Source organism: Abramis brama, assembly GCF_963993115.1.
Source record: "Abramis brama genome assembly, chromosome: 3".
Taxonomy (NCBI): domain Eukaryota; kingdom Metazoa; phylum Chordata; class Actinopteri; order Cypriniformes; family Leuciscidae; genus Abramis; species Abramis brama.
In genome coordinates, this window is record NC_139965.1 from 19,017,706 (window position 1) to 19,044,071 (window position 26,366).

Genomic DNA, 26,366 nt, shown 5'->3' on the forward strand with positions numbered 1-26,366 from the left:
GGAAGAGTATTCACTGCTTAAATCAACAAAGTCTTGTGCTTTTTAAAATGGCAGAACTGTAAAAAATAAAGCAACATTTTCTGGTGTTATTTATTTATATTTTCTTTTATGTTGCACTTTAAAAAACGTACTTTTGGAGTACCTTGTAAATGTCATGGTATCAGTAAACGTTCAATACCAAGGTATAGGGGAGAATGGAGCTAGATGACACTATGTCAGTAACTTTTAAGATTTTGAATCAAAAGTTCAAATACTCAAATGCTTGTTTTCTCTAGCTGTGTTTTTTTTATGTTGGATCTCTTTTTTCTTGGCATGAGCTTTCAAAATGTTCAGTAGCTTTTTTGGGTAAAAAACAAACAAACTTACTCTTTATTGTGTTGCTCCCCAACAGACATTCTATTGACTATAAGTAACTTTGCAAGTACATGTCACTTATTCTAACCCTAACCTTACCAGTCTACTAATACACTACTAACACTCTAAAATGTTAAAGGTACCATCAAAATAAAGTAAAACCCTTTTTTGTAGTCAAGACTTTATGGTGTGTGTTTATTTAATTTAAAACATAATAGACACACTCTAAATATTCAATGGAGTACCATGTACCATGGTACTGTTATAGTACCGTGAGGGTAAACTTGTAGTAGTGTTATATTTTATGGGTTTGCAACTGGTTTACAGTATATGATTGCTTTTTGGGGTAAATTGACTGTTTAAGGTTATAATAATTAGGGATGCACTGATATAAAATGTTTGCCCGATACCAATAACTGATAATTCTTTATATTTGTAAGCTGATAACCGATATATTGGGCGATTAAATCTAAATTCATTTTTACCAAATTTTCTTATCAGGCCGATAACGATAACATTGAAAATCTGTATATATATATATATGTCAGACATATATATATATATATATATATATATATATATATATATATATATATATATATATATATATATATATATATATATATATATATATATATATATATACAATGCATATATATATATATATACAACGCTGCTGTGTGAGTGGAAACAGTTGGTCTGGGACGATTTGCGTTTCACCTTATAGGCCTAGTTGTCCTCAGAGGACTCTCCTTCTATGCTTGCCAAGAGAGACTGCACACACTTTTGTTTGTTTTGCTTGGCTAAATAATTATCTCCCACAGTAAAGTACAGTACCGCTGGAAGCAGTGGAGATAAAAACACTATGGAAGTTTACTGGGAAACGGAAATCTGATTGTTAACGTCAAGTTGTATGTCTAAACATGTCTTTGGAAAGACGCACTTTAAGCACTTAGCATAATTTAAAATACATACAAATGGAGTTTCTAACTTTATGGTGTAGTGATTAAAAAAAAAATTATCATATGAATAAATATTGCAATGTTATTGTATTTGGTCTTAGCAGACTATATCTGCTATGCTGCTGCTACAGAACAAGCATGGACTTGCTACTGCTAACAGATACCCAGACACCGTGTTGTAAGCATAGATATATGCTGCTGCTGCTGCTGCATAAATAGACATACATAAATCCCACAGCAGATCTAGGCAGGTGGAGCTGGGGGAGGTGGAGGGTTTCAGAGGAACTGCAGGACTAGCCTACAGCAAACACTGAACCAGACTATTTAAATGTTGAGCAACCTAATTGGCTGGCGGATCAGCAGAGGCTAATCAGCTTGTGTCATGCGGTAATCATGTTCTTGCAGATTGCATGTAAAGGATCAATCAGCCTGCGCCCTTTAGAGTTTCATGACTGAACTCTGTATATGGCCAAAATATTGTTCAGAAATGTACCTTTTGTATTTTACAAAGGACCCATACAAGTTTGAAATTAATTTTTCGGTGAACTATCCCTGAATGTTTCCAGCTGTTTGTTGAATGAACATGGAGAAAACAGAAATGAAAAAGGGCTGATTTGATGTCCTAATTGCCACTTACGGCATAATTCGTGACAGAACCTTTTATAATATCAGGCTGGAAAAGGAAAAGATAATAAATACCTCATTAATATCAAATTAATACCTCAAAAGGGTGTCAAAGAGACTGAATATGTTTAGTCAACATTTTTCAAGCTATCCATCAGTGCTCAAATACCCCAGTGATTAAAGCAGCCCAGTTCTGACAGTCTGGGCTGGATTTAAAAAAGAAACTCATTATATAAACAATCCAGTTTTGTAGCCAATATCTGTCTATTCTTTGTGGAAATCTCTCGTCTCTTACTTCTGAACATGGGCCGCACTTGGCACTGAAAACAAAGCTTTGTGTCTATGCTGTAAACAATGAATTAAGCGAAATGTTAATCACCACCAACTCTCACTGATGACATAAACCTGCATTCTAATTCTAACAGTATCCATCTCATATGCAGGAAAAAAAGGAGTGTTTGAGGGGAAGATCTGTTATTCACACACAGCTGTCAGAGTCAAGCTTCGCTCAGCTCTAACAAGACCAACTCAAAGATTTGTGCCCAGAAATCAATTACTTTAGCAAGAGTGAGAGAGGAAGGTGGCAAAATTTGAGCCCTGCTATTGAGGAGATGTGTGCCTGACAGATGTTTTGTGTGTTCTCACATGAATAAAGCAGTATATGCAACTACACACTTTCAATTATGACATATTTCACTATTTACTAACCTTTAAACAATTACAATTTGACTTTGAATTGTGATTGTTTACTGCAGCTATCTGTCTTCTAACCTTGCAAATCTCACATAGATTTCACTCACTATGTTGTAAATGATAAACACTAGTGTTCAAATGTTTGGGGTTGGTAAGTCTTGTTTTGAGTAAGTCTCTTACATCCACCAAGATTGTATTTATTTGATAAATAACACTACATATTTAGAAATATTATTACAAATGAAACGGCTGTTTTCTATTTGAACGTATTTTTACATGTAATTTATGTGATGCATAGCTGAATTATCAACATCATCACTCCAGTCTTCAGTGTCACATGATCCTTCAGAAATCATTCTAATTGGCTGATTTGCTGCTCAAGAAAGATTTATTATCATCAATGTTGAAAATAGTTGTGCTGCTTTATATTTTTGTTGAAACTGATTTTTTGAATCTTTTGTAACATTATAAATGTCTTTACCGTCACTTTTGATCAACTTAATGCATCCATGCTGAATAAAATTATTAATCTCTTAAAAAAAAATCATACTCACCCCAAACTTTTAAATGGTAGTGTACATGATGCATAAAAACCCTAGCAACCGCATAGCAACCCACAAAATCCTAGCATTGTGGCTGTGCTTTTTAATTTTCCTTATTATTCATGTCTTATTTACAGGTGAAACTCGAAAAATTTGAATATCGTGCAAAAGTTAATTTAAGTAATTCAACTTAAAAGGTGAAACTAATATATTATATAGACTCATTACATGCAAAGTGAGATATTTCAAGTCTTTATTTGTTATAATTTTGATGATTATGGCTTACAGCTTATGAAAACCCCAAATTCAAAATCTCAGAAAATTAGAATATTACATGAAATCAATAAAAAAAAAGGATTTTACATACAGAAATGTCAGCCCTCTGAAAAGTATAATCATGCATGTGTACTCAGTTCTTGGTTTGGGGCCCTTTTGCATGAATTACTGCCTCATTGCGGAGTGGCATGGATGCTATCAGCCTGTAGCACTACTGAGGTGTTATGGAAGACCAGGATGCTTCAATAGCGGCCTTTAGCTCTGCTGCATTGTTCTGTCTCATGTCTCTCATCTTTCTCTTGGCAATGCCCCATAGATTCTCTATGGGGTTAAGGTCAGGCGAGTTTGCTGGTCAATCAAGCACAGTAATCCCATGGTCATTGAACCAGGTTTTGGTTCTTTTGGCAGTGTGGGCAGATACCAAGTCCTGCTGGAAAATGAAGTCAGCATCTCCATAAAGCTTGTCTGCTGAAGGAAGCATGAAGTGCTCTAAAATGTCCTGGTAGACGGCTGCGTTGACTCTGGACTTAATAAAGCACAGTGGACCAACACCAGCAGATGTGACATGGCTCCCCAAACCAACACAGACTGTGGAAACTTCACACTGGACTTCAAGCATCTTGGATTGTGTGCCTCTCCATTCTTCCTCCAGACTCTGGGACCTTGGTTTCCAAATGAGAATGAAAATTTGCTCTCATCAGAAAAGAGGACTTTGGTCCACTGTGCTTTATTAAGTCCAGAGTCAACACAGCCGTCTACCAGGACATTTTCAGAGCACTTCATGCTTCCTTCAGCAGACAAGCTTTATGGAGATGCTGACTTCATTTTCCAGCAGGACTTGGTATTTGCCTACACTGCCAAAAGAACCAAAACCTGGTTTGGTTGGTATATATATAATATAATATATTAGTTTCACCTTTTAAGTTGAATTACTGAAATGAACTTTTGCACGATATTCTAATTTTTCGAGTTTCACCTGTACATTACAGCCTATAAAGGACACAAGATAGAGCAGCATGACAGTGTCTAGGCACTGTTTTACCGTTATTTCCTTTCTTCAATGATTTAAAGATGATGTAACTTTCTTATTAGCATGTCATGAAATTAATTTGACTTAGCTTTACATTGAGTGAAAATGTATGTGTGCTATTAAACATGATAGAACACGCAAGACTAAAGTCTGTTGAAAACATTAGCCGTGATTATTATTCAGGCTTTTCTCGGCTTTGAAGAGACTCGGAGAACCACAGCTGAGAGCCGCCACAGCTGCCAAAGGCACCGCGAGCGAAAAAAACTAAAAAAACACACTATTTTTATATAACTTGCGCCCGGGCCAACTGTATTTGTGGTTGGAGGAAATTTCTCCTCGCTTGAGTCATTGAGATCACTTGCTCTCGGTTGTTTGCCCCTTTGTGCTCTTTGATCCGCCTTTTCTTGCCTTCGCTCTATCTGTCCCTCCTCTATTCTCTCCAAGCACTCAGACGGATGTAAAGCTCTCTTCCCTGACCCACACTAACACCGCAATCAGGACCAGATCCAAACACAGTCTCCGTAGGCCTCGCTGCCCGGCCGTAGTTCAGAGCTAACGCTGCTGTGTGAGCGGAAACCGTCGTTCTGGGGCGATTTGCGTTTCACCTTTGACCTCTAGTTGTTCTCAGTGGACTCTCTTTCTACGCTTGCCAAGAGAGACTGCACACACTTTTGTTTGTTTGTTTGGCTTAGTTTCGACTAAATAATTGTCTCCCACAGTACAGTACAGTAGCGCTGGAAGCAGTGGATTTAAAAACACAAAGTATACTGGGAAACGGATGAAGATCTGATCGTTAACATCAAGTTGTATGTCTAAACATGTCTTCGGAAAGATGCATTGCACTTAGAATCATTTAAAATACAGAAAATACATGCACTTTACGGTGTAGTGTTGTGCCATGCTGTCTGGAGTGATTAAAAATAGCCAGATTTAACAGAAGTGTTTGTCATCGGCCTTTCGCAGCTTGTGTAGTTTGAGTGATTCATGCTCACAAAACCTTTACACTTCTATAAAACTACACAATTCCAGATTTATATTAAGACAGACATTTTGGATTTGCCTTTATCAGTTGACTAAAATTAAATAAAAATTGTTGTAGGCTATATTATTTATTGTTTGTTTATATATGTATTCTGTATGTATGTTTTATTAGCCTAATGTAGTTTAACCTTTTATTTTATCTATCCTGTTGAAAAGGCCTATAAGAATTCTTCCAGAATTCTAAAACATCCAAAGTATTTTTCTCTCAGTCTGAAGTACTTTGCAACAAATCCCTCTTGATTTCCACCATCGTTTCTGCCAGGATGTAATTGTTCTTAATTTCCAAAACCCTTCAGCTCAGATTTAGCTTCCATTTTTTCAAGAGTGTCTATTTCTTCCATGTGTGGCCCAGATTCCTGCAGCGGGGTCTGTTCTCCTACTGTATGCAAGCGAAATGTTCCTCTTCCCAGGTAATTTCAGCAGCCCTCTCTGTTTTTCTGTGCTTTTGTTGAGGAATGCCTCTGAGACGCAGTCACCTTTGAGTAATTACCTTCTCATGTTTCATGTTGAAAGAGCTTCTCTGTTTTACAGTTATAAAGAGCAGAGTGAACGGTGTCCTCAGTTCTTATCAAGAGGACGGCTGTTTCAGAGCCGGGGCGTTTCGGATTTTTCCCTTCATGTAGAAGTTAACCTCTTGCAAGATGAGCACTGTCTTGAGATCGATCTATTCTCCTGCTCCCTGTCTTCTTCTACAGTTTTCTTCAATTAGTGTTCAGCTGGGACCACGTAACTCACTGACTGTGCTGTGTTCTGGTCTTTATCAAGACATTTATGATTAAAGTTCGAAAATGTCTATTTAAAAAAAATATTTTGAGAATGCATAAAAAGTCATTATATATCAAACTATAGAAATATCAAAGAATAGTTTCAGTTTAGATTAAATCTGACATTTTGAGAAATGTCATTGGGATATTTGCTTATCATAATATCTGTCTGTCTGTATGTCTGTCTATCGTTCTATCTGATCTACCATCATTCTATCTATCTGCCTTTCTATCTATTGTTCTATCTGTCGTTATATTGTTCTCTTTATCATTCTATTGTTCTATCATTCTATCATTGTTCAATCTGTCTCTATCTATCTATCGTTCGTTCGTTGATTCGCTCGTTCTGTCATTTTATTGTTCTATCATTCTCTCTGTTGTTTTATTATTCTATCATTCTATCTTATCAATATAATTTATTGTTCACTCTGTCGTTCTAATGTTTGTTGTTGTTCTTCTTTTTCGACTGTAAAACAACGGGCCAGGCCTGTTTTGTTATTTTGTGGACCAACCAATTAGTGCAAAAAAAATTAAGGCATATGCTCAAACTGAGTGTATAGAGTTTGCACGTATTTGCACACACTGTACACACCACACACTGTATGCATATCCTGACGAAGCATACTTACGAAATGTACTTTATACTGTAAGATTTACATTTGAAATTGGCTTCTTAAAACGACACTATTTCAGAAAAATGCAAGTTTTAGATATTTATTTTTATTATGTTTTAATGTTTTTATGTGCTTCAATTTCTTCGTTTTTCACCCTGAAAATCTGCCGTTTTTTGGTGTGGAAATCAGAAGCATGTGTGAGGTGAAAAGTTTAGAGCAGGATGGATTTATGTAGCAATCATTAAAACACCATCTGATGCCGATGAGCGAAGGATTTGCTTGTTTTTAGAGAGCCTGAATTTGTCCCGAGTCGCTGATCTGAGATCCGTTGTGCTGTGGGCTGTATGACGGGTTAGACGGGGACGAGCTGGCCCTGGATCAGTGCTTCAGGAGGAGGGGTTGAGGGGGTCAACACGAACAGGAAATCATCAGCGCTGTGGATAAATATGGCAGTGTGCCTCGGGCCCGTATAAAGAGTCACACACACAAAGAGCTCTTGTGTCTAGACTGACCGCTGCATGTGGCTTGACTTTCAGTGATGAACGAGTGACTCGCAGGTTAAAAGACTGTTGGTAGAGGAGGGGTAGAATAACTTCTTTTCAAATCATTCAGCCTCCTCTCTTCCTGCTGTCATTAGAGAAATCAAATGAAATGTGTGTAGACCTTAGGAAGGTTTGTTTTAACTACAATTCTAGTAGTTGTATTTCTGAATGTTAGAATTATTTTAGTATTATTCAAATAATATTATAGTATTTATATATTATAGTATAAATTATATTGTAGTGTTCATATTGTAGCATTTATTCATATTTTGAATTAGCTTTTATTTTTTTATATTTTAATTTTTTTTATTTAAATTTAAGTTTGAGTAATTTTGTGTATTATATAATTTTTTATATTTCCATTTAGCTTTATTTTTTTAAAGTTTTTTTAGTATTAGTAATTTAAGTGCGTAATCTAAAACTTATTTTATTTCAGTTAATTGCCTAAGTTTTGTTCAATCTTTTCTAAGCTTTTTATCTAATATTTGATATTTTATTTCAGCCTCATTTCAATTAACAAAAATTATTTTTATTATTTGTATTTTTACATAACAATAACAACACTGATTCTAGCATACTACTCTTACGATTTCTTCTCTTACCATATTTTCTATTGCAGAAATAATATATACAATTCTAAATTCAGTCAAAGACTGTTTTTAAACAGATAGTTCTGCCCCTAAACTTACACCATTGGTTTCTTTTTGGAGAATCGTCCTAGAAATGGCTCACTTATATATATATATATATATATATATATATATATACAGATTAAGATAGTTTGCTATTCCAATGTGATGATCCAGTATTTTCCTATATACTAGCTTAATGTGGATTGACAACTATATTGTAAGTGATCCATCCAAAAGACAATTCTGCCAAAAAGTGTGATAAAAACTGTGGCACTATCAAAACATTGTTCTGTTTGTTTGAGCATCACAACAAAAAATGACATTGCAACATTGGTTCAACCAATGGAATACATGTGCGGTCATCTGTTTGTTCTGACCAATGGTTGATGGGGAGTGTTCAGAGAAGTTGTTTAAAAACATCATTGACTCAATTCGCAATAGCATATATTTGAAAAAGTTACACACTTCACCTTTTTCACCATATTGGAAGAAAGTTATGTATAATTCAGAAAGGGGTGGACTAAACCCTGACAGTTTGATCTTGTATCACCCAGAAATGGTTGACTTTGTGAGTACAACTTGATAATTGTACATCAGTTAGCTTATTGTACTGCTACTTACCAAATATATTACTAAATGTGAATACAATTTTGATTTGAGTTTGAAATTATTTATGTGAGAAGAAAGAGACCAAATGGGAAAACAAGATACATGGAATTAGCAGAGATATGTAGGAAATCAAGTGCTTGGTACAGTCAAATATACAGTTTGACATTCATAATACAGAATACGGAATATTCGACCATGGATTGTCACAATTGACCAATCAGAATGAAGGATTCCTGTTTTTCCAGGAGTTGATTGGATGCTGTGTTCTAAACTAGTTCTAAACTAGTCTGTGTGTTCTAAACTAAAGAGACGGTCTCATTTTCCCATGCCTCAAAGCATCTGCGCAACATCCTGCCCTGAAAAACGTGTGCCATGATCCAGACATATGCAAACACTTACAGAAAGAATCATACGATTCCTCAGATGAGCAATTTATCAACTGTATATCTCGCTTTGCATTAACATCCCTTCCGTTTTAAATGAATGTATCAGCTTTAATGTTTTGCTCATTTGACATTGTATACATGGTTTATTTTTCTAACCATGTATAGAAATAGTTAATTAGTTCTATAGTTTATTTTTCTATATAATAAACTTTTTGCTATAATAAACCTTTGTGAGTCGATCCATGATGTCATGCTCTGAATGCACAGATACTGATCTCGTGGGAGAGATCGACCCAGCGAGTCAACACCGCCAGGACCCTCAGACTTAAGACTTCATATGGCCTGCGCTGTGATTACCGTTAAGCCATTTTTATTACCGTCTTTACACCCTCCAGGTGTTTGCTCATGAACACGATTGCGAGTCTGTCTGGAATTGGCCCTTAATAAGCCCAGCCTGTGACAGAAGCTCTTGACTCGTGGCTGGTTCATTGACTGAACAAACTAACCTCTCGAGTCGGGGGCTCTGCTCTCGTGATGGAAACACTCTTGGACCTGATGTAATTCAACTGAATGGGATTCGAGGGGCAAGTGAAATGTTCTTCCTGCTGAGCCACTGAAATGCTTCATTCAGTCAGTTTTTATATGAATGCATCTCCTCCAGGTTACTGCCCACCAATCAGTCCCAAAAACTGTTCAAATTTTTACCACTCTCATCCTCTCTCAAAATGTATATAATTTGAATTTTCTTTTATTTTAAAAACTTAATGTTGCTTTCTGTCTATTTTTAACTTTTTCATTCTTGACCTGTGGTTTTAAATTTAGCTGGAATGATTTTGGCCCTGTTTTTGGTATTAATTAGGTATCCGGTGTTAAGATGCGTTTTGGTCGATCGAATCACAAGTAGACGAGGCAGACATATTCCCGTTTACACCTGCTTTTTTAATCCGTCTCTTTTGTCCACTTTTGACTACTTCTGTCCTGATTTCTTCTAAAAGAGGGTCTGTGGGTGGGTAAAACTATACAGACTTTTTCAGATCTTTCAATAATTGATGAAATAAGCTCACGCAATTTACATAGGAACGCGCCCGGAAACGATGGAAAAATACAGGGAGAGCATCAGCTTTCCTTTCTGCTCTGATAAGTTCGTAGACTGAGAGTAGATGGTCTGTTGTGGTCCACATGAGCGTCTACACTACGAGAACAGTCCGGTCGAATGCGTTTTTGATTCCTTCAAGCTCAAATGCTTTAGACCCCATTTACACCTGTATTTAGCGTCATGATCCGATCCACCAAAAAGAATCTTAATACCAGGTGTAAACAGAGCCAGAGAGTAGCATTCTAAAAACATTTAAAATATTATTTTGTTAATGCCCAGGGGCTACTTCCCGAAAATAAAAAGGCAGCTATATATTTTCATATATACAGACCTGTTTTAACTGTCTGAGAAAAAACAAACTGTGATATTATGAAAACAGCATGTTGTTTTCACAATAACATTAATGGATTCTATATTTTTACTGCACTAAAGAAGTCAAAGCAAAATGTTAAAATATTATCTGTAACATATTTATTTTATTTTATGTATAAAAATCTATAAAAGTTTGTGCTGTCAATAGATTAACAAAATTAACTAATTAATAAAAAAAATTGTAATTAACCGAGATTAATAAAATCTAACATTAAAGTTTTTAATAAAATTTATATTGTAATAATTCTACATTTAATCTCCAAATTAATACAGAAACAACATAAAGCCAGTAGCCTATATTGTAAATATTTGTTTAATGGCATCTTTTTATGAAAGAAGGCATCACCGATACCAATACTTCTACTGATGTCTCTACGAAATAGATTTTTTTCTCTCAATTTTTGTTATTAATTATATATTATCATTAATTATAGTCTTTCAGCATTACAGTATAATTTAAAGAATTATAATAAATGTCAGATTTACCTGTGCCTTCAATATATCAGGGCTCAATTTTTTCTATTGGCCCAGTCAGACCGGTTCATTTTTCCTGGCCCTGTCAAAATGCACAAAAAGTTATTGTTTTCATTGTTTTTGACCCACGTAAACATGTAAACAGGGCTTTAAGATTTTCAGGTTGGATATATACAGAAATTTAATATATTTATCAAACACTTCACAGTCACTGCATACATTTATGCAGATTAAAAATAGATTAAAAGTTGTTCAGTCAAGAGCAGTCTTTTGTTCTTTGGTTAACATTGATAACAGACATCACAGCAGCAGGTTTAATAGGCTGATGTCACTTTAAGACCTGCTGTGCATGACGCTGATCTGACACACATTCTATTTTCTCACAACTCTTTACATTCTTACTTACATACATACTTACTAGACTTAATTTAACTCCGTTAACTGTGCTTGCAATGATACTTGACAAAATGAGCATTTTGGTATAATTTTGTGTGCTTTTGTCCATTCAAGCACTGTCTGAAGCGGCTTTGTGCGCACGAGTCGTGTGTGTCACACAATCAGGAGGTTCACAGACGTGCGTGCCAGTAGTAACACACTATCTTCTCTTTTGTGTCTTATCGCGCATGAATGGTTTAAAAGCATTCACTTGAGCAAGAGTGTGATCATATTGTAATGCTATCCAAAGGATGATGAAAAAAACGGATGCTGCTTTAATTGCGTTAAATATTTTTACTGCGTTAAACTGGGAAAAACAATTATCACGTGCGTTAACGCGTTAATTTTGACAGCACTATAAAAAAAAATTTTTTTTTTATATTATTAATATTTTTTATATTCCATTTATATTCCACAATAAATATCATTACATTGCAGCATGTTAAATTTGTGTATATTTAAAGTTTTAACATACTGATATGTTGTTGAAATTTGTTTTGGTTTATTAAAGATGAGTTTGAACCCAGGCCCACACGAGAAAAGCAAAAATCACTGGACTACTTGTTTTGTTTATCTTCTAGTAGCTTCTTGTGACTAAGTACACTTTTGTTAGGGATAGGCCAGATGGCCAGATGTCATATCACCACTAGAATTTAGGGTTCTTCTATCACAGCACTATTGCAAAAGTTCTTGAAAGTATGTTTCTCTTTCCATCACAACGTGCACAAACACATGCTTCCACTCTTACCCACACAACCTCCCACCTAAACGGGCACACACAGGGGCCTTTGTTATGTCGGGAAGCCGTTGTATAAATAATAATGTTTCATTTTTTTTTAACAACTCTTTTTATGAGGTTTAAAATCCTGTGTAAAACAGTTTGACTGGTCTTTTGAATGCAGCTTAGTTTAATGTTGTTTGTATCTCTGCAGGTATTGGTGGCATGGAGGAATTCATTCTCAAGTCGGCCACCATCTCCACATCTCCTGCCTGCCCACCCTTCACGCCAATCAACTTTGAAGCTACGCCCATCGTCAGAGTAGCAATCGAGCCCAAACATCCAAGTACGTGTTGATGAGCAAAAGCAGCCACATACAAACACTCATTCATTCGCATTCAGCTTGAGTACTATTTTGCATTGTGGTGCAGCAGGTAGGCTTAAGCATTGCAGAAAATCAGATACATAAAGAAAAAACAACTGATAAACAAAGAAGAGTGCATTGACTCATTGCAGTGACTCAACCGTATAAATGAACAAGCAGTTATTTTTTTCTCTGCCCTGGGGCAAGTTCTGAATGTAATAGAAACTTTTTTGTAGGGTATATATTTAGTAAGCTTAGTTTCTTTTTTCAAGTGTGTGTGTAATGATTAAGTTACAGAATGTAGTGAGGTGTGTGTGTATAATTTTTAATTGTGATTATTTGCACCCTTTTGAGCTAATTATCTTGATAGATCACACATTTATTGTGAAATTAAGCATACGCCATTTATCTTCTTTAACACGTTTATTTTGTCATCATTTGTCAACACTTAGTTTCTTTCTTCAAGTGTGTGAGATGATTAAGTTACATAACGTAGTGAGCTGTGTATGTGTCTATGTATGTGTGTATATATTGTAGCGGGAAGAGCAAACAACAGACAGTGGTGTCAGGCCTCGGAGAGGCATTTATTAACATAAATAAACATCAAATGTTCAAAAATGGGGGAAATAAAAAAAAACAAAGTGGGATCTGGTGTCCTCGTTGTGCCAGGGAATCGTGAAGGATGGGTAGTGATCAGACTTCGGACTCTCTTCGGTCTGAGGCGCAAGGAGCCGCGGCATAGCGGCTTGTCCTCTTTAGGCCACGACAACTGAGGGGAATAGTGGCCGGCATCCTAGCCTGTCAGCAGCGTCACGCATGATTCTCCATTCAGGACTGCGGGTCCGGCGACTCGCGTCTTCGGCAGCACAGGAATCCCACCGCACTCCCTTCCTGGACCCACGAGGACACCAGCGTGCATGCATGGAGAAAAGACCGGTCTCTCGAGGAGAGGCGCACTCAGTATTTAACAGAGGCGGTGATGAGGCTTCATATTCTTCAGGTGTGCCTCTTCAGCGCCCCTTCTCTCCAATCACACCCACTCCAGTCGGGAACCTGGAGATGCCAAACAAACCCTAAACCAACCACCTTGACCTGATTGCATTATAGGACTACTACAGTACAGGGATCCATTCAGAATTATTAAACATAGCAACATACACATGACAAGTCAAAACATTATCCTGAATGCGAGTGGAAACAACGTGAATGTACTAAATTGTGTCTAAATAATCTAATCTGTGTGTCGAGAGCGCACATAGATGGTTTGCTTGCGCATCATATTTCACACAACGTGAGGGCTTGTGCTCTTCAGAAACAATCACAGAATATGACAGAGCTCATGTTTTGAATAAACACACACTGGAATGAAAAATTCATGGAAAACCTAATGTGAGTCGCTCTTCTCTGTGCCATCTCTGATGTAATCAGCCTGGTTTTCTTTACATTAGCGTTTTTTTGGACTGATTGTTTGAATGAGTTTGCTTACTGGATCATTGGACTGAAAACTTTGTCAGAGTTTAGAGGCTAAAAATGATCTGATCACAAACAGAGAAGGGAAATCGTGTTATAGAGTTAGAATAGAAATTTCCACCTACACCAGCGTTACAGGTGCTTGCGTCATTGCTATGCTCAGTGTGATAAAGTCCCGACTTCTACGGTCATCTAACTTCATGACGTAAATTTCGTTAAAGACGCAAATTCTCTTGCTTCAGTAATTTATCTGCGGTATGTCCCTAAACTTATTTTAACGCATTAATTTTATCCTTTATTTTGTTCTACTTTTTGAACTACATTTTTTGGTGAATACTGCTTACAATGGCAGCTTACAATGACTTACCATAAAATAGATGCATAAGCATACAGATTAAATTGTCATCTCTAATGGGTCTCTAAGGTGCAAATATCTCTCAAAAAGGTGATTTAATGGTGACCTCTTCAGGTTCACTCAGAGGTTATTCTCATTAGCTGTGTCAATGATGGCATGGAAACCCCGGCCATCTCAAAGCATCACACTCGCTCATGTGGGACGCATTAGTCACAAGCACAGCTGTAATGAGGAAGTTAAATGTTTCCCAGTTTAGCACACCAAAGAACTGTCTGATCTTGATCACACACACAAACACAATATCTCATTGTGAGGGAGATCACTGTCCCAGAGGGCTGTTTCAGAGTTTAGTTTCATAACCGTAACTTCAGCTGCCTTCAGGTCAGGAGAAGCCATCGCTGGTGAAAACTCACCATCTTTTTTAAAAAGCTCTCATAGTCATAGTGTTACTGCTGTCAGTACAATATGTTCCAAATGAATTTGCTTTGATGTCAAACAGCACTTTTATTTGAAGAGAGAATGAGAGGCTGCTTTAAAGGGATCATATCATACATGTTTTATTATTTTGCCCCCACCCCCCCGAGGTCTGCTTCTAATGTTAGTGAAGATTTGAACAAGATTTTGATTGAGTTTAACAGGACATTTGTTGCTGCTTTATATTTTAGAATAAATAACAATTTTTGTGCTCCAACATGGGCTGAGGGTTTGCTTTCGGGTCAATATAGTTTACGTGCATCCTTCCACAGCTTCTTGTCAAGTCAAGTCTTGACACCAGTGTGTAACATCCACCTGGATGATGCGACGGCAGCCATATTGCGCCAAAACGCCCACCACACACCAGCTTATTGGTGGAGAGGAGTGATGAAGCCAATCAGTATATATGGGGATGATTAGGAGGCCATGAGGGCAAATTTGGTAAGGGTTGCGGGGTTAAACCCCTACTCTTTTTCCGAAGGACATCCTGGGATTTTTAATGACCACAGAGAGTCAGGACCTCGGTTTAACGTCTCATCCAAAGGACGGTGCTCTTTGACAGTATAGTGTCCCCATCATTATACTAGGGTGTTAGGACCCACACAGACCACAGGGTGAACACCATATAGTGCTTTATACAACACAGATTTCAAAGCAGCTCGTAATGAATTCATTCCTAGTGAAACAAAAGGTGTGCATGTAAACATATAGCCATTGATAACAGGACAATTATACATGGAAAAAGAGTTAATTTCGGCTGTCCAGCAGCTCTAAAAAGAATTATGTCAAAAAAGAAATGCTCACACAAGTGTGTATGTGTGTTTGCAGGTGAGATGCCGAAGCTGGTGCGGGGTATGAGACTGCTGAACCAGGCCGACCCTTGTGCCGAAGTGTTGATTCAGGAGACTGGAGAGCATGTTCTGGTCACTGCAGGGGAAGTGCACCTACAACGCTGTCTGGATGACTTGAGAGAGAGGTGAAGAACCACACACATACTGTATATACACATCATTTACACAATAACATAAACAGTACTTAGGCCCATTAGTATTACCAAAAAAGAATGGTTTTAAGCCAGCTATTTATACCTTTTGCTGTAGTGTGTCAGTAGGAAATATCAGTTTACATTTCCAAACATTCTTTTTGCCATTCATTTGTTAATTTATTTAATTTAATTAACATTAATTTATGCATACAAAAATCTCACTGGATTATTACAATTAATGGCAAAATTAATGTTTGGAAATGGAAACTGATGTTTCTTACTGACACATTACAGCAAAAGATAAATAACTGGCTTGAAACCTTTTTCTTTTTGGTGAAAATACTACGTGCCTAAGACATTTGCACATTACTGTATATGCATACATATATACACACCACCATTCAGTTTGATAGTTTAATACTTTAATTCTTTAATTCAGTAAGGATGAATTAAATTGATTAAATGTCACAGTAAAGACATTTAAAATGTTACAAAAGATTTCCATTTAGTACTATAGTATTGGTAAGCCAGAATGTTCACAGACAGGAGATTTATATGATGTAGGCAGCGGCTCTATCAGCTGCTTGTCTCCTTCGCTGAACACGTGAGGAACTGTGATGTCAGCAACAGATTTACATACTAAAAGTTGATTGTACAGCTACTCTCACATGAAACCCATGCAGAGCTTAAAAAACTTTTCTTTTCTTTCTTTTTTTAACAAACCTTATTATAGATGTGTTGTCAGATTTGAGATTAACCATGGTGCAAGTGCATGCTGAACCGTGGGTTGAGAACTGTACGGTTCGTTTTTTTACAGAGCTGTTAAACCCCTGTTTTTATCTAAGAGCTTTCTTTCCCTCCATTGACAGCTACGCAACTGAAACTTTGATGCTTCAAACTAATCCATATGAATTGAGCGGTTTAGTCAAAATATTCTGAAAAGACACTATCGCTTTATATGATGAACAGATTGAATTTAGGCTTTTATTCAGATATAAACATTGATCAGCGAACATAAACAAGCTCAGAACCTGCTTGACTCGCTTAGAACAAACCTCAAGTGTGCTGCGTAACACGAGAATGAACCTCATTGGTTCTTGCTGAAGCTCAAACATGATGCGTAACACGAGAATGAACCTCATTGGTTCTTGCTGAAGCTCAAACATGATGCGTAACACGAGAATGAACCTCATTGGTTCTTGCTGAAGCTCAAACATGATGCGTAACACGAGAATGAACCTCATTGGTTCTTGCTGAAGCTCAAACGTGCTGCGTAACACGAGAATGAACCTCATTGGTTCTTGCTGAAGCTCAAACGTGCTGCGTAACACGAGAATGAACCTCATTGGTTCTCGCACGTCAAGCAAACATGCATGAGCTTCTGATTACCTCAACTGATGTGTGAGTTGAGTGTTTAAATGTGAATAAAAGCCTAAATTCAATCTGCTCATCATATAAAGCGATCGTGTCTCTTCGTAAAACTAATCCATATGAATTGAGCAGTTTAGTCCAACATTTTCCGATCTCTTTATGAACTTTTTGAAGTGTCAAAGTTTCAGTTGCGTTGCTGTCTATGGAGGGACAGAACGCTCTCAGGTTTCATCAAAAAGAGCTTCATTTGTGTTCTGAAGATGAATGAAAGTCTTACGGATATGAAATGACATGAGGGTGAGTAATTAATTACAGAATTTAAATTTTTGGGTGAACTAACCCTTTAACAGGAAATAATGCAGCTTGGTTGAATTGTATTGGGAAAAAATATTATTTGGTTAATAATATATTTTTTTTACACTTGCATGGCAAGGTCATTTCATAAGCATATAATGTCATTGCATTATGATGAAAAATTATGAAAACAAACACTTTCATTAGAATTATGTGCACTGGTGAAACATTTACAACACAATTAATTTGTCAATTTTGATTTCCATATTTTGCTATGTGATAGCAAAATATGTGTGGGGGGTACATTATAGTGTTAAAGTTGGATTTGACACATACCCTTATAATTAAAATTTTGAAGATGTTTTCTCCAACTTTAATAAGACACCAGGGTACATTTGGCTTGCCCTTTGGTTTTGCATTGTATAAACAGCATATCCGCATAAATTAGCTGCACCATCTGCTAAATATTGGTTGGAGTGTTAGCTGCTAAATCCATCACATCTGCCCTCGCATATCAGTAGCTGTACCTTTCCTTCAGTATTTTCTAACTCCTTAATCTAGGTCAGACTGGGTTTTAAAAAATTGTCAAAATTTGCTAGCCACATAATGGTGAATTTGGTTTGTCAATTGAAAAATTGAAATTTTGTGGAATTGTATCTGGTTATGTCCAGTGTAGGTATTTACGTTTACTTAGGCCAGTTTTATGAAGAAATATGAAATATGCAAGTCACATATAAAAAGGTTATATTTGTAGTGAAAATGTGCATTGAGCTACATCAAAGTTACATACATTCTTGGTCTTAAATGTCGCAATACGTCTACTAAATGTTATTCAAACGGGGAGATTACATATGAGAAATGTGCTATACATTACTGTACATCTTCCTGAGAAAGCGGACATACAGCAAAATATTTGAGCTGTCAGGGTAAAACATTCAGTTTAGAAATGAGATCAGGACAGTTGACTTTTTCATACTCCATTGGGTTCATCTGGATATCAACTGGACCAAAAATCATTTCATAAATTCATTACCAGTATTAATTTGAAGAAGGAAAGAAAATCAGTGTGTTTGTTTTGACGCGCAATGCAAACTGTCACCTAAAATGCAAATGAAACAAGTTATTCTTTGATAACTCCTGGCACTGTTTATGCAACTGCTTGGTGCATTTTAAATGTAAATTATGTGACTAGTAATTGTTAAGCTCTTCTGTTTTGCTTGAAAATAAAATTGGCCACAATAAATGGAGCCCCACCAGAATGGCTTTTTGTTGTGATTTATATGTGCCGCTACGGTACAGTGTTGGCCTAGTGTCATGGTTTGTTATATTTTTGTTGTTCCAGAAACTGTCCTTCATCTCATTGATAGTACTACAAAATCAGTTTGAGTTAAGACCTGCGAGAGATGCAGCGAAGAGACGAGGGGCAAATCAAGTGAGAAATTGTCACATTAACGCAAAAGAGCGGGAAGCCAGAGAGGGATATGTCATGTTTTGTGGATGTAGATTAAATTTGACGATTCTGACTTGGCTCTGCTAGAGCAGTGATTGGCTTGTGAAATCGCACCAGCGTTCCATCGCTAAAAATGTAATGGTGTAAGGAGACACAAATGAGCTCTTATCCACTCCCCATCTGGTGCTCTGCCTCGAGCTGCGGGCCTGTAAATTAACACAAGTCTCTCGCAGTGTTATTTTGTCCTGTTTTCAGGCGTTGTGAAAGAGACTCATCAATTTGTTTTTTACATTTTCGCCAAAGCATTTTCAGCTCAAGCGTGGTTACTGGCTGTTGATGGGGCTAGAGATCCCTCAGGTGTAATTTGGCTGGGCTGTAATAGAGTCCGTCTTGTCAAGGTTTGGAAAAGCTCCGGCTAAAGCATGAGATAAAAACATACTTAAAGTCCCCATTGATTGAGATATGTTCCTGTTTATATTCACCTTGTTTTCTGTGCCTGCTTTCTTTCATTCTTTCTTTACTCTGCTCTTCCCACCTGCTACTTTAATAGAAGGTCATATAAAAGCCATGTTTAATAGGCCTGTTTAAGATTTCAAAAAGCCTGCAAGGTTTGCAAAATTAAATGTTAATTAGCTTTTCAAAGACTGTTTAAATTATATAAATGAGTATTTGCTGAATGCTGATGGTAGATGAGAAAGGGACTTGGGTATTCTTTTTCACATATCATTTATTTTCTTTGTTTAACAGTTTTATCTAATAAAGTATTAGACATAACTGTTAAACCGAGACTTTAAACTAATTAAGTGTGCTCAGGCGCTGTCGTTTTCAACGCTGTCAAAATAAAAGTCCGCCGGGCCATCTAAATAAAAGTCACGCTTACGACACATCAGTCAAACCGAAAACTTATTGGCCGACGCCGATAATCAAAAAATAAAAATAAAAAAAATTATATATCCTTCGACCACTACAGACAGGTAGTGCACTGCATTTCACATCGATTTTAAGATCAGCTGTTGTAGAGGGAACGAGGTTCACTGTTTTGACAGCACCAGTGTGTTAGATCTCGTTAACACCTGGTATTAAGATGCATTTTGGTCAATCGGATAACAAATAAACAACGCTAAATATAGGTCTAAAATGTTTTGAGCTTGTCCAGTTTCAACCACTTCCAGAGGGAGTCGAAAACGCATTAGATCGGATTGCTTTCGCAGTGTAGACGCTCATGTGGTCGAATGTGTTCGAACAGCCACTAAAGACCGTCTACTCTCCGCCTACTGACCTAACACGTAAACATTATGGGAAGCGCGCTAGCCAGACGGGATTCAAACTTTGTCAGCTGAAGACCCAAGTGTGGTTTGAAGATGAAAAACGTACCAAGCACAATGTTCTCTAACCATTCCTGATTTCTAACACGCACTCACGGCGTTCGGCGTGTTCTTGTGTCTATCAGAGCAGAAACGAAAGCCGCTGCTCTCCTGGTGTTATTTTGCTTAAATTGCGTGAGCTTATTTCGTACATTAGATCGAAAGTTCTGAAAATACTCATACATTTAACCGCCCATAGACCCTCCCCTCAAAGAAATCAGGACAGAAGTGGTTGAAAGTGGACAAAAGAGACAGATTAAAACACCAGGGGTAAACAGGTATGTGTCTGCCTCGTCTGTTTGTGATCCGATCGACCAAAACACATCTTAATACTTGGTGTAAACAGGGCCTAAGTTGCAACACTGCAGGTGAAGTCCTGCGATTAGTGCTCCTGACCTCTCAACACATCTGCCTCCTCCTACCTCACTAACGCTATCATTTCTGCAACTGGAGGAGAAACCATGACATTTTGCTGATGGTTTAGTTTTGTAGTAAATAGCCTGTTATTCAGTCATAGCTCTTCCCCCTCTGGTCAGAAAGAAACCGCAGTATGAGAGGAAAGACAGGGGTGAGGACCCATCAGACCCTGAGCTGTAGGTTTGGAGTCTATAAAGGTCAACCATGAGGTCAGGAGAGTCTGAGGTCAGGCCGCCTGCAGCGTTTACTCCACAGTCTGAGTGGCGTTTAAAAATATCCTGTCAGACCTCTGTGTCAAAGCAGTTCAGCGATAGCTTGTCCAGACCTCTGGCGCAGCGCCTGTCCTCAGGCCATTTAGAACGAGGTCATGCCATGCCCTTAGTCACGGGATGATGACATCACATCCTCAGCAGAAAATGGGTCAACTGCCAGAACACAGAAGAAAATGAGACTTTGGCGTTAGCCCACTGATGTTAATTATTGATTTAGTTAAAGGAAACGTATTGCTTGAGTTTGTTTTGCCTATTATTAGTGATTTTGTCATTGAAAAGCTTGTTAATTATGCCGTTTGTATCAATATGCCACATAAAATGCAATTGAATATGTGCATCTAAATAGAAACTAGAGGATAAACAGTGGGCCACTAATTGTTGACTCACTTACTGTCAGCAAATGTATCTAATCAATTAAAAGCCACATAAAATTGATTGACTGGCTAGTTGACTGTTTGAACCAGATACTGTGACAGAACAGCAGACTATTGTTGAAAAACAATGAATTTGAACATGATATGTGATGATTTATCGTGAGCCAATGATGGTAAATGGTAAAACATCTAGTTTTTCATTATATTATAAATATTATATATGTTTTAGCTTTTTGGCTGTCCTCCAAGTTTTATTCTTATACAGTTCTTATAAAAGTTTTATGTAGATTTGTTTTGCCTTTTTAAATTATGTAATGCCTACCAAGGCTGCATTTATTTGATAAAAAAATACACTATTGTAAAATAAGCTGTTTTCTATTTGAATATATCTCAAAATGTGAATTATTCATGTGATCCAAAGCTGAATTTTCAGCATCATTACTCCAGTCTTCAGTCACATGATCCTTCAGAAATCATTCTAATATGCTGATTTGCTGCTCACGAAACATTTCTTATTATTATCAGTGTTAAAAACAGATGTGCTGCTTAATGTTTGTGGAAACAGATATATTCTTTCAGGATTATATGAAGAATAGAAAGTTCAAAAGAACAGCATGTTTTTACTGTAAATTTTGATCATTTATACTTTATTTGTCGTTTATACAATTTTTCTTATTTACTTCCCATCAAATATTTCAGAATATTAAACTAATTCTGTAAGTAGTTTGAGAGGAAGCTACTTGGTAAGTGTTTACCCACAATACTGATTGTTTTAGTTTAAAAGTGTTTTTTATAATAATGGCCATTTTAATTGTCAGTGATAACAGGAACACATTTCTGGTTTTGAAGCCCTACTGATGGGACTGAGGGAGTGCATTAGACAGTACAGGTTGAGAAACACTTGAGTTAGGAAATAACAATAAATAATGAGGTTGATGAAGCATCCAGTGAGAGGTGATGGTAACTGTGTGAAACGTATCGCACCTGGAGCTGCCGGTGTTGAGACAGCAGCGCCTGCAGATGCCGAGTCACGGCTCTCTGGAGGTTTCTGGTAAACATTTTCCACTGGATTATCTGCTTCCCAAACCGTTCTGTGGCTGTCTGGATCTAACTGGATTACTGAATGTCTCAGCGAAGACAGCAATCATGTCAACCGTCTGCTCCACTTAACAAAGCCTAGTGACCCATGAGACCCAAGTGTCCAGCTGTCTCCATTAACCAGTGACCCGGAGTGTGTTGGTTCCTCATTAGATTTAAGCCATTATCATATATCAAAACAAGTAGTATGTTTAGCTACATATAAGCACAAAACAAATTGAATTACCCTGGATTGTGACTCTCTGGCTGAATATGCATATTAAATATTTCCGGCAGAATGTTTATGTCTGTTTCCTCACACAGACAGAAGGAGATTAATGTGTATTTTAATAATTTCTGCATGAATGGCCCATTGTAAATTAGATTTTACTGTGCAATAACGACTTGCTGGAGAATCAGTGTTTGGCTCTTACTGTTGGCTGAACGCCAGTCTTGAGTGTCGGCAATAATTTTCCTTCATGTCCTCCCAGTTAGTTTGAAAAATAAGCCTTTTTGTTCCTCTCCGGGTAGTTACTGTATTTCATGCGCTCTGGAGTTGTGCTCTGCACAATGAAAATAAAGTTGAATCTAATCTAATCTTTTGCAGTGATATAATGTTTTTTAGGGTTGTCACAATACCAAAATGCAAGTAGTCAATACCAATACCTGTGATATTGGGATTTTCATACTCGATAGCTGCAAGTCAATTTAGATTGCATTCTCACAGCAAGGCCCAATGCACAAATGTAATATTTGTTTCTTTGTTTTTGTTTTCAAAAGTACCTGTTGTTTGGTTTGTTTCTTGACCCTGCATGTTTTATTGTGTTTTATTCTGTTTTATTTATTGTAGTTATTATTATTGATATTTATCATTTTTCTTGTTTCTCTAGGTTTGCTAAAATTGAAATCAGTGCTTCCGAACCAATCATTCCATTCCGCGAGACGGTGATCCGGCCTCCCAAAGTGGACATGGTGAACGAGGACTTGGGGAAGCAGCAGAAAGTCGCTGTGATTCACCAGGTAAAGGACGACCAAACAAAGTATCACGAAGGGGTCCAGGTGGATTCCACCGGTCTGGTCACGCTCACCACCTCAAACAAGATGGCCACGGTCAGGGTGCGGGCTATCCCTCTTCCTGAGGAAGTCACCCGCCTTCTGGAGGACAATGTGGAGCTCATCCGCACAATAGAGCAGTTCAGCCTGTTCGCCTGGGAGGGCAAGACTCTGGAAATCAACCAGAAAATTCTGGAGAACATCCAGGACTTCAAGGTGAAATTGGAGAGCACCCTGCAAGGCCACAAATGGAGGGGTGCCGTGGAGCATATCTGGGCATTTGGTCCACGCCGTTGTGGGCCAAATATTCTCCTCAACAGAATCGAGGGATACCGGAGACCCTCAGTGTGGCAGTGTCTGGAACGAGAGAAGGAAATTGAAAAGGCTGAGACCACCGCATTTAGAGACTTTGACAACAGCATTGTTAGTGGCTTCCAGTTGGCCACACTCTCTGGTCCCATGTGTGAAGAACCTTTAATGGGGGTTTGCTTCTCTGTAGAATCCTGGGACATGAAGATTTCCACACCTCTTACTCAGCAAGACGCAATAGATGAGGAGTCCCACATGCAGAGCCAAATAGGTGAATATTCTGACGTTCATATCTCATCCACAAGCTCTAACCGAAGCAGGAGCAGAGCGGAGACTGCTGGTGGTTCACTGGACTGTTATGGGCCGTTCTCAGGACAGCTCATTGCTGCCATGAAAGAGACCTGCAGATACGCTTTCCAAGCTAAACCTCAGCGGCTGATGGCTGCGATGTACACCTGCGAAATCATGGCCACTGCTGAGGTCCTGGGTAAGCGTTTATTAAATTTTTGTTGTGTGTTTTTGTTACTGAGAGGAAAACGCCCAACACATATTTACATATTCTAATCTAAACGTCGCCCTCAGAAGCATGGGTTACATTGGGGTGTTCGTTAACAGTATATCTCTGCAAAGGTTTTTCCAATGTTTTTTTTTTTTTTTTTACTTCTAAGTGAAGAAACAAAAAAAAGAATTCCGCCTTGAGTATATTGGGACCTTGAATCATGTTCAGTCTCTCGTACGTTACGTGTGCACGAATGCGAGCGTGCCACACAAGTCCTGATTGCGTCCTGAAGGCATCTCGATCGCCCCAAGGTGGTTGGTCTCAGTATAGGCCATAAACCCCGCCCTCCCCATGAAGTCTAATGGGACGCGATGGAAACTAAACAGTCAAATTACACTTCAAATAAATTTTTTCCAAAGATGTTTTCACTGATGTACGTTTAAGTGTTATTTTTTTTAAATAAGTTTGGTCTTAGTTAGTTATTTGAGGCTATAAAAACGGGAATGTAAACGAAGTAGTCACTGAGGCACCAACAGACTTTTTGGGGGATTTTCGGGAGGAGATTGGAGCTTCAACTTTAATTTCTACAGGTCCATAACTGTTTATTTTACACAAACACAATGAGTTGCTCTGCAGTAAACTGTACTAACCGTTTCTGTGGGAGTGTGGGCAGGACCTTGATATCGCAACTCCACTTCACGCTCACTACTGCGCAGACTCGGGTCCTGCGTTCACTACTGCGCAGAACCAGGTCCCGAATCAGCGCAAGATGTCAGCGCCATATTAGGACTTTGGCGGCTTCACTTTTCACCAGTCATCGTCCATCTTTTTTTACAGTCTATGGTGCAAACACAAGCAATAAGTTGCTGGCTGCAGTTCACTTATTGGCCAACGGTGTCACTAATAATAAGGGTTTCTTAATTCTACATATAGCCCCTTTAACTAATATTTAGATTGCCTTTTATTTCAGCTTTATTTAAATTTTTGAAAACAAATTTTAATAGCTTTAGTATTATTTTTTTGTTAGTGTTAGTCAACAATAATAACACTGTTTCCAGTTAAAATATGTAAAAATCCCTCAAACAAGATAATTGTTGTTGAGAAGCAACACTGCATAAGATATACGATTTATTTATTTTTTATTTGAGTGTATCTTTAATTGTAATTTGTCTAACTGCACTGGCAGATTTCTTTTATTACTTTAAGTATAAAAAAAAGTTAAAAACAAGTGGAAAAAAACTGCCACTACCGTAATACAATTACATCTCATTTCAAGATAAAATCAAGAAAATTAGTCTTGTTCAAGTACATTTTTCTTGTTTGAATAGAAAGTACTCAAACAGAGCAAAGAAAAACCACATGAAGGGCCACATGAAGGGATTGTTCTCCCAAAAAATGGAAATTAGTCATTATTTACTCACCATTGTGTTGTTCAGAACTGGTGGAAACCCAGATCAGTGAATAATGACCTACATGTCAGTCTGTTCCCCACACGAAACTATCATATGATTTGGAACATATGAGTCATGAGATTTTTATGGTGCTTTTGCATCCTTTTTGAAGTTTGACAGTCCCAGTCGTCATTCACTTTTATTAAACTTAAGACTGTGGCAAAGATTTAGTCAAAAATCCGCTTTTTGTGTTCCATAGAAGAAAGAAAGTCATGCTGGTTTGGAACGACAAGGGGGCGAGTAAATGATGACAGAATTTTCATTTTTGGCTGAAACGTTGCTTTAAACATTTTTAAACAGTAAAGCACATGCCAATCAACCTGTATCTTAAATAGATCCACAGTCTCTTCACATGGAGAAAAGGGGCCATATACCGTGCAGAGAGGAAATAGTTCTCCCAGGTCCTTCCTTGATTGAAAGCTGATGTGAAACAGCCATGTACCGGTGTGATGTCATCATAGCACCAGGTTCCAGAACAAAAGCTAAATTGTCTGACCAACATGCCTGTGTGAAATGAACCCAGTTGAAGAAGTAAGGGAATCCTACCCCATGAGAACCAAAACCTCTGAGAAAATCAGTTGGCCTGGGCCAAAGGGGAGAAAATCCGTAAATATTTTAACAAA

At 37.6% G+C, this 26,366-nt stretch overlaps 1 protein-coding gene across 3 annotated transcripts in view; it reads left to right on the plus strand.

Moving 5' to 3' along the window:
• efl1 (elongation factor like GTPase 1) overlaps positions 1-26,366 on the plus strand; it is a 93,874-nt gene that overhangs the window by 56,160 nt on the left and 11,348 nt on the right. For all 3 annotated transcript variants that reach the window (XM_084109214.1, XM_084109215.1, XM_084109216.1), the window contains exons 16-18: positions 12,379-12,510; positions 15,656-15,803; positions 23,322-24,280. In XM_084109214.1, coding sequence (XP_083965340.1) covers positions 12,379-12,510; positions 15,656-15,803; positions 23,322-24,280 — 1,239 coding nt within the window. The remainder of the gene's footprint in view (positions 1-12,378; positions 12,511-15,655; positions 15,804-23,321; positions 24,281-26,366) is intronic.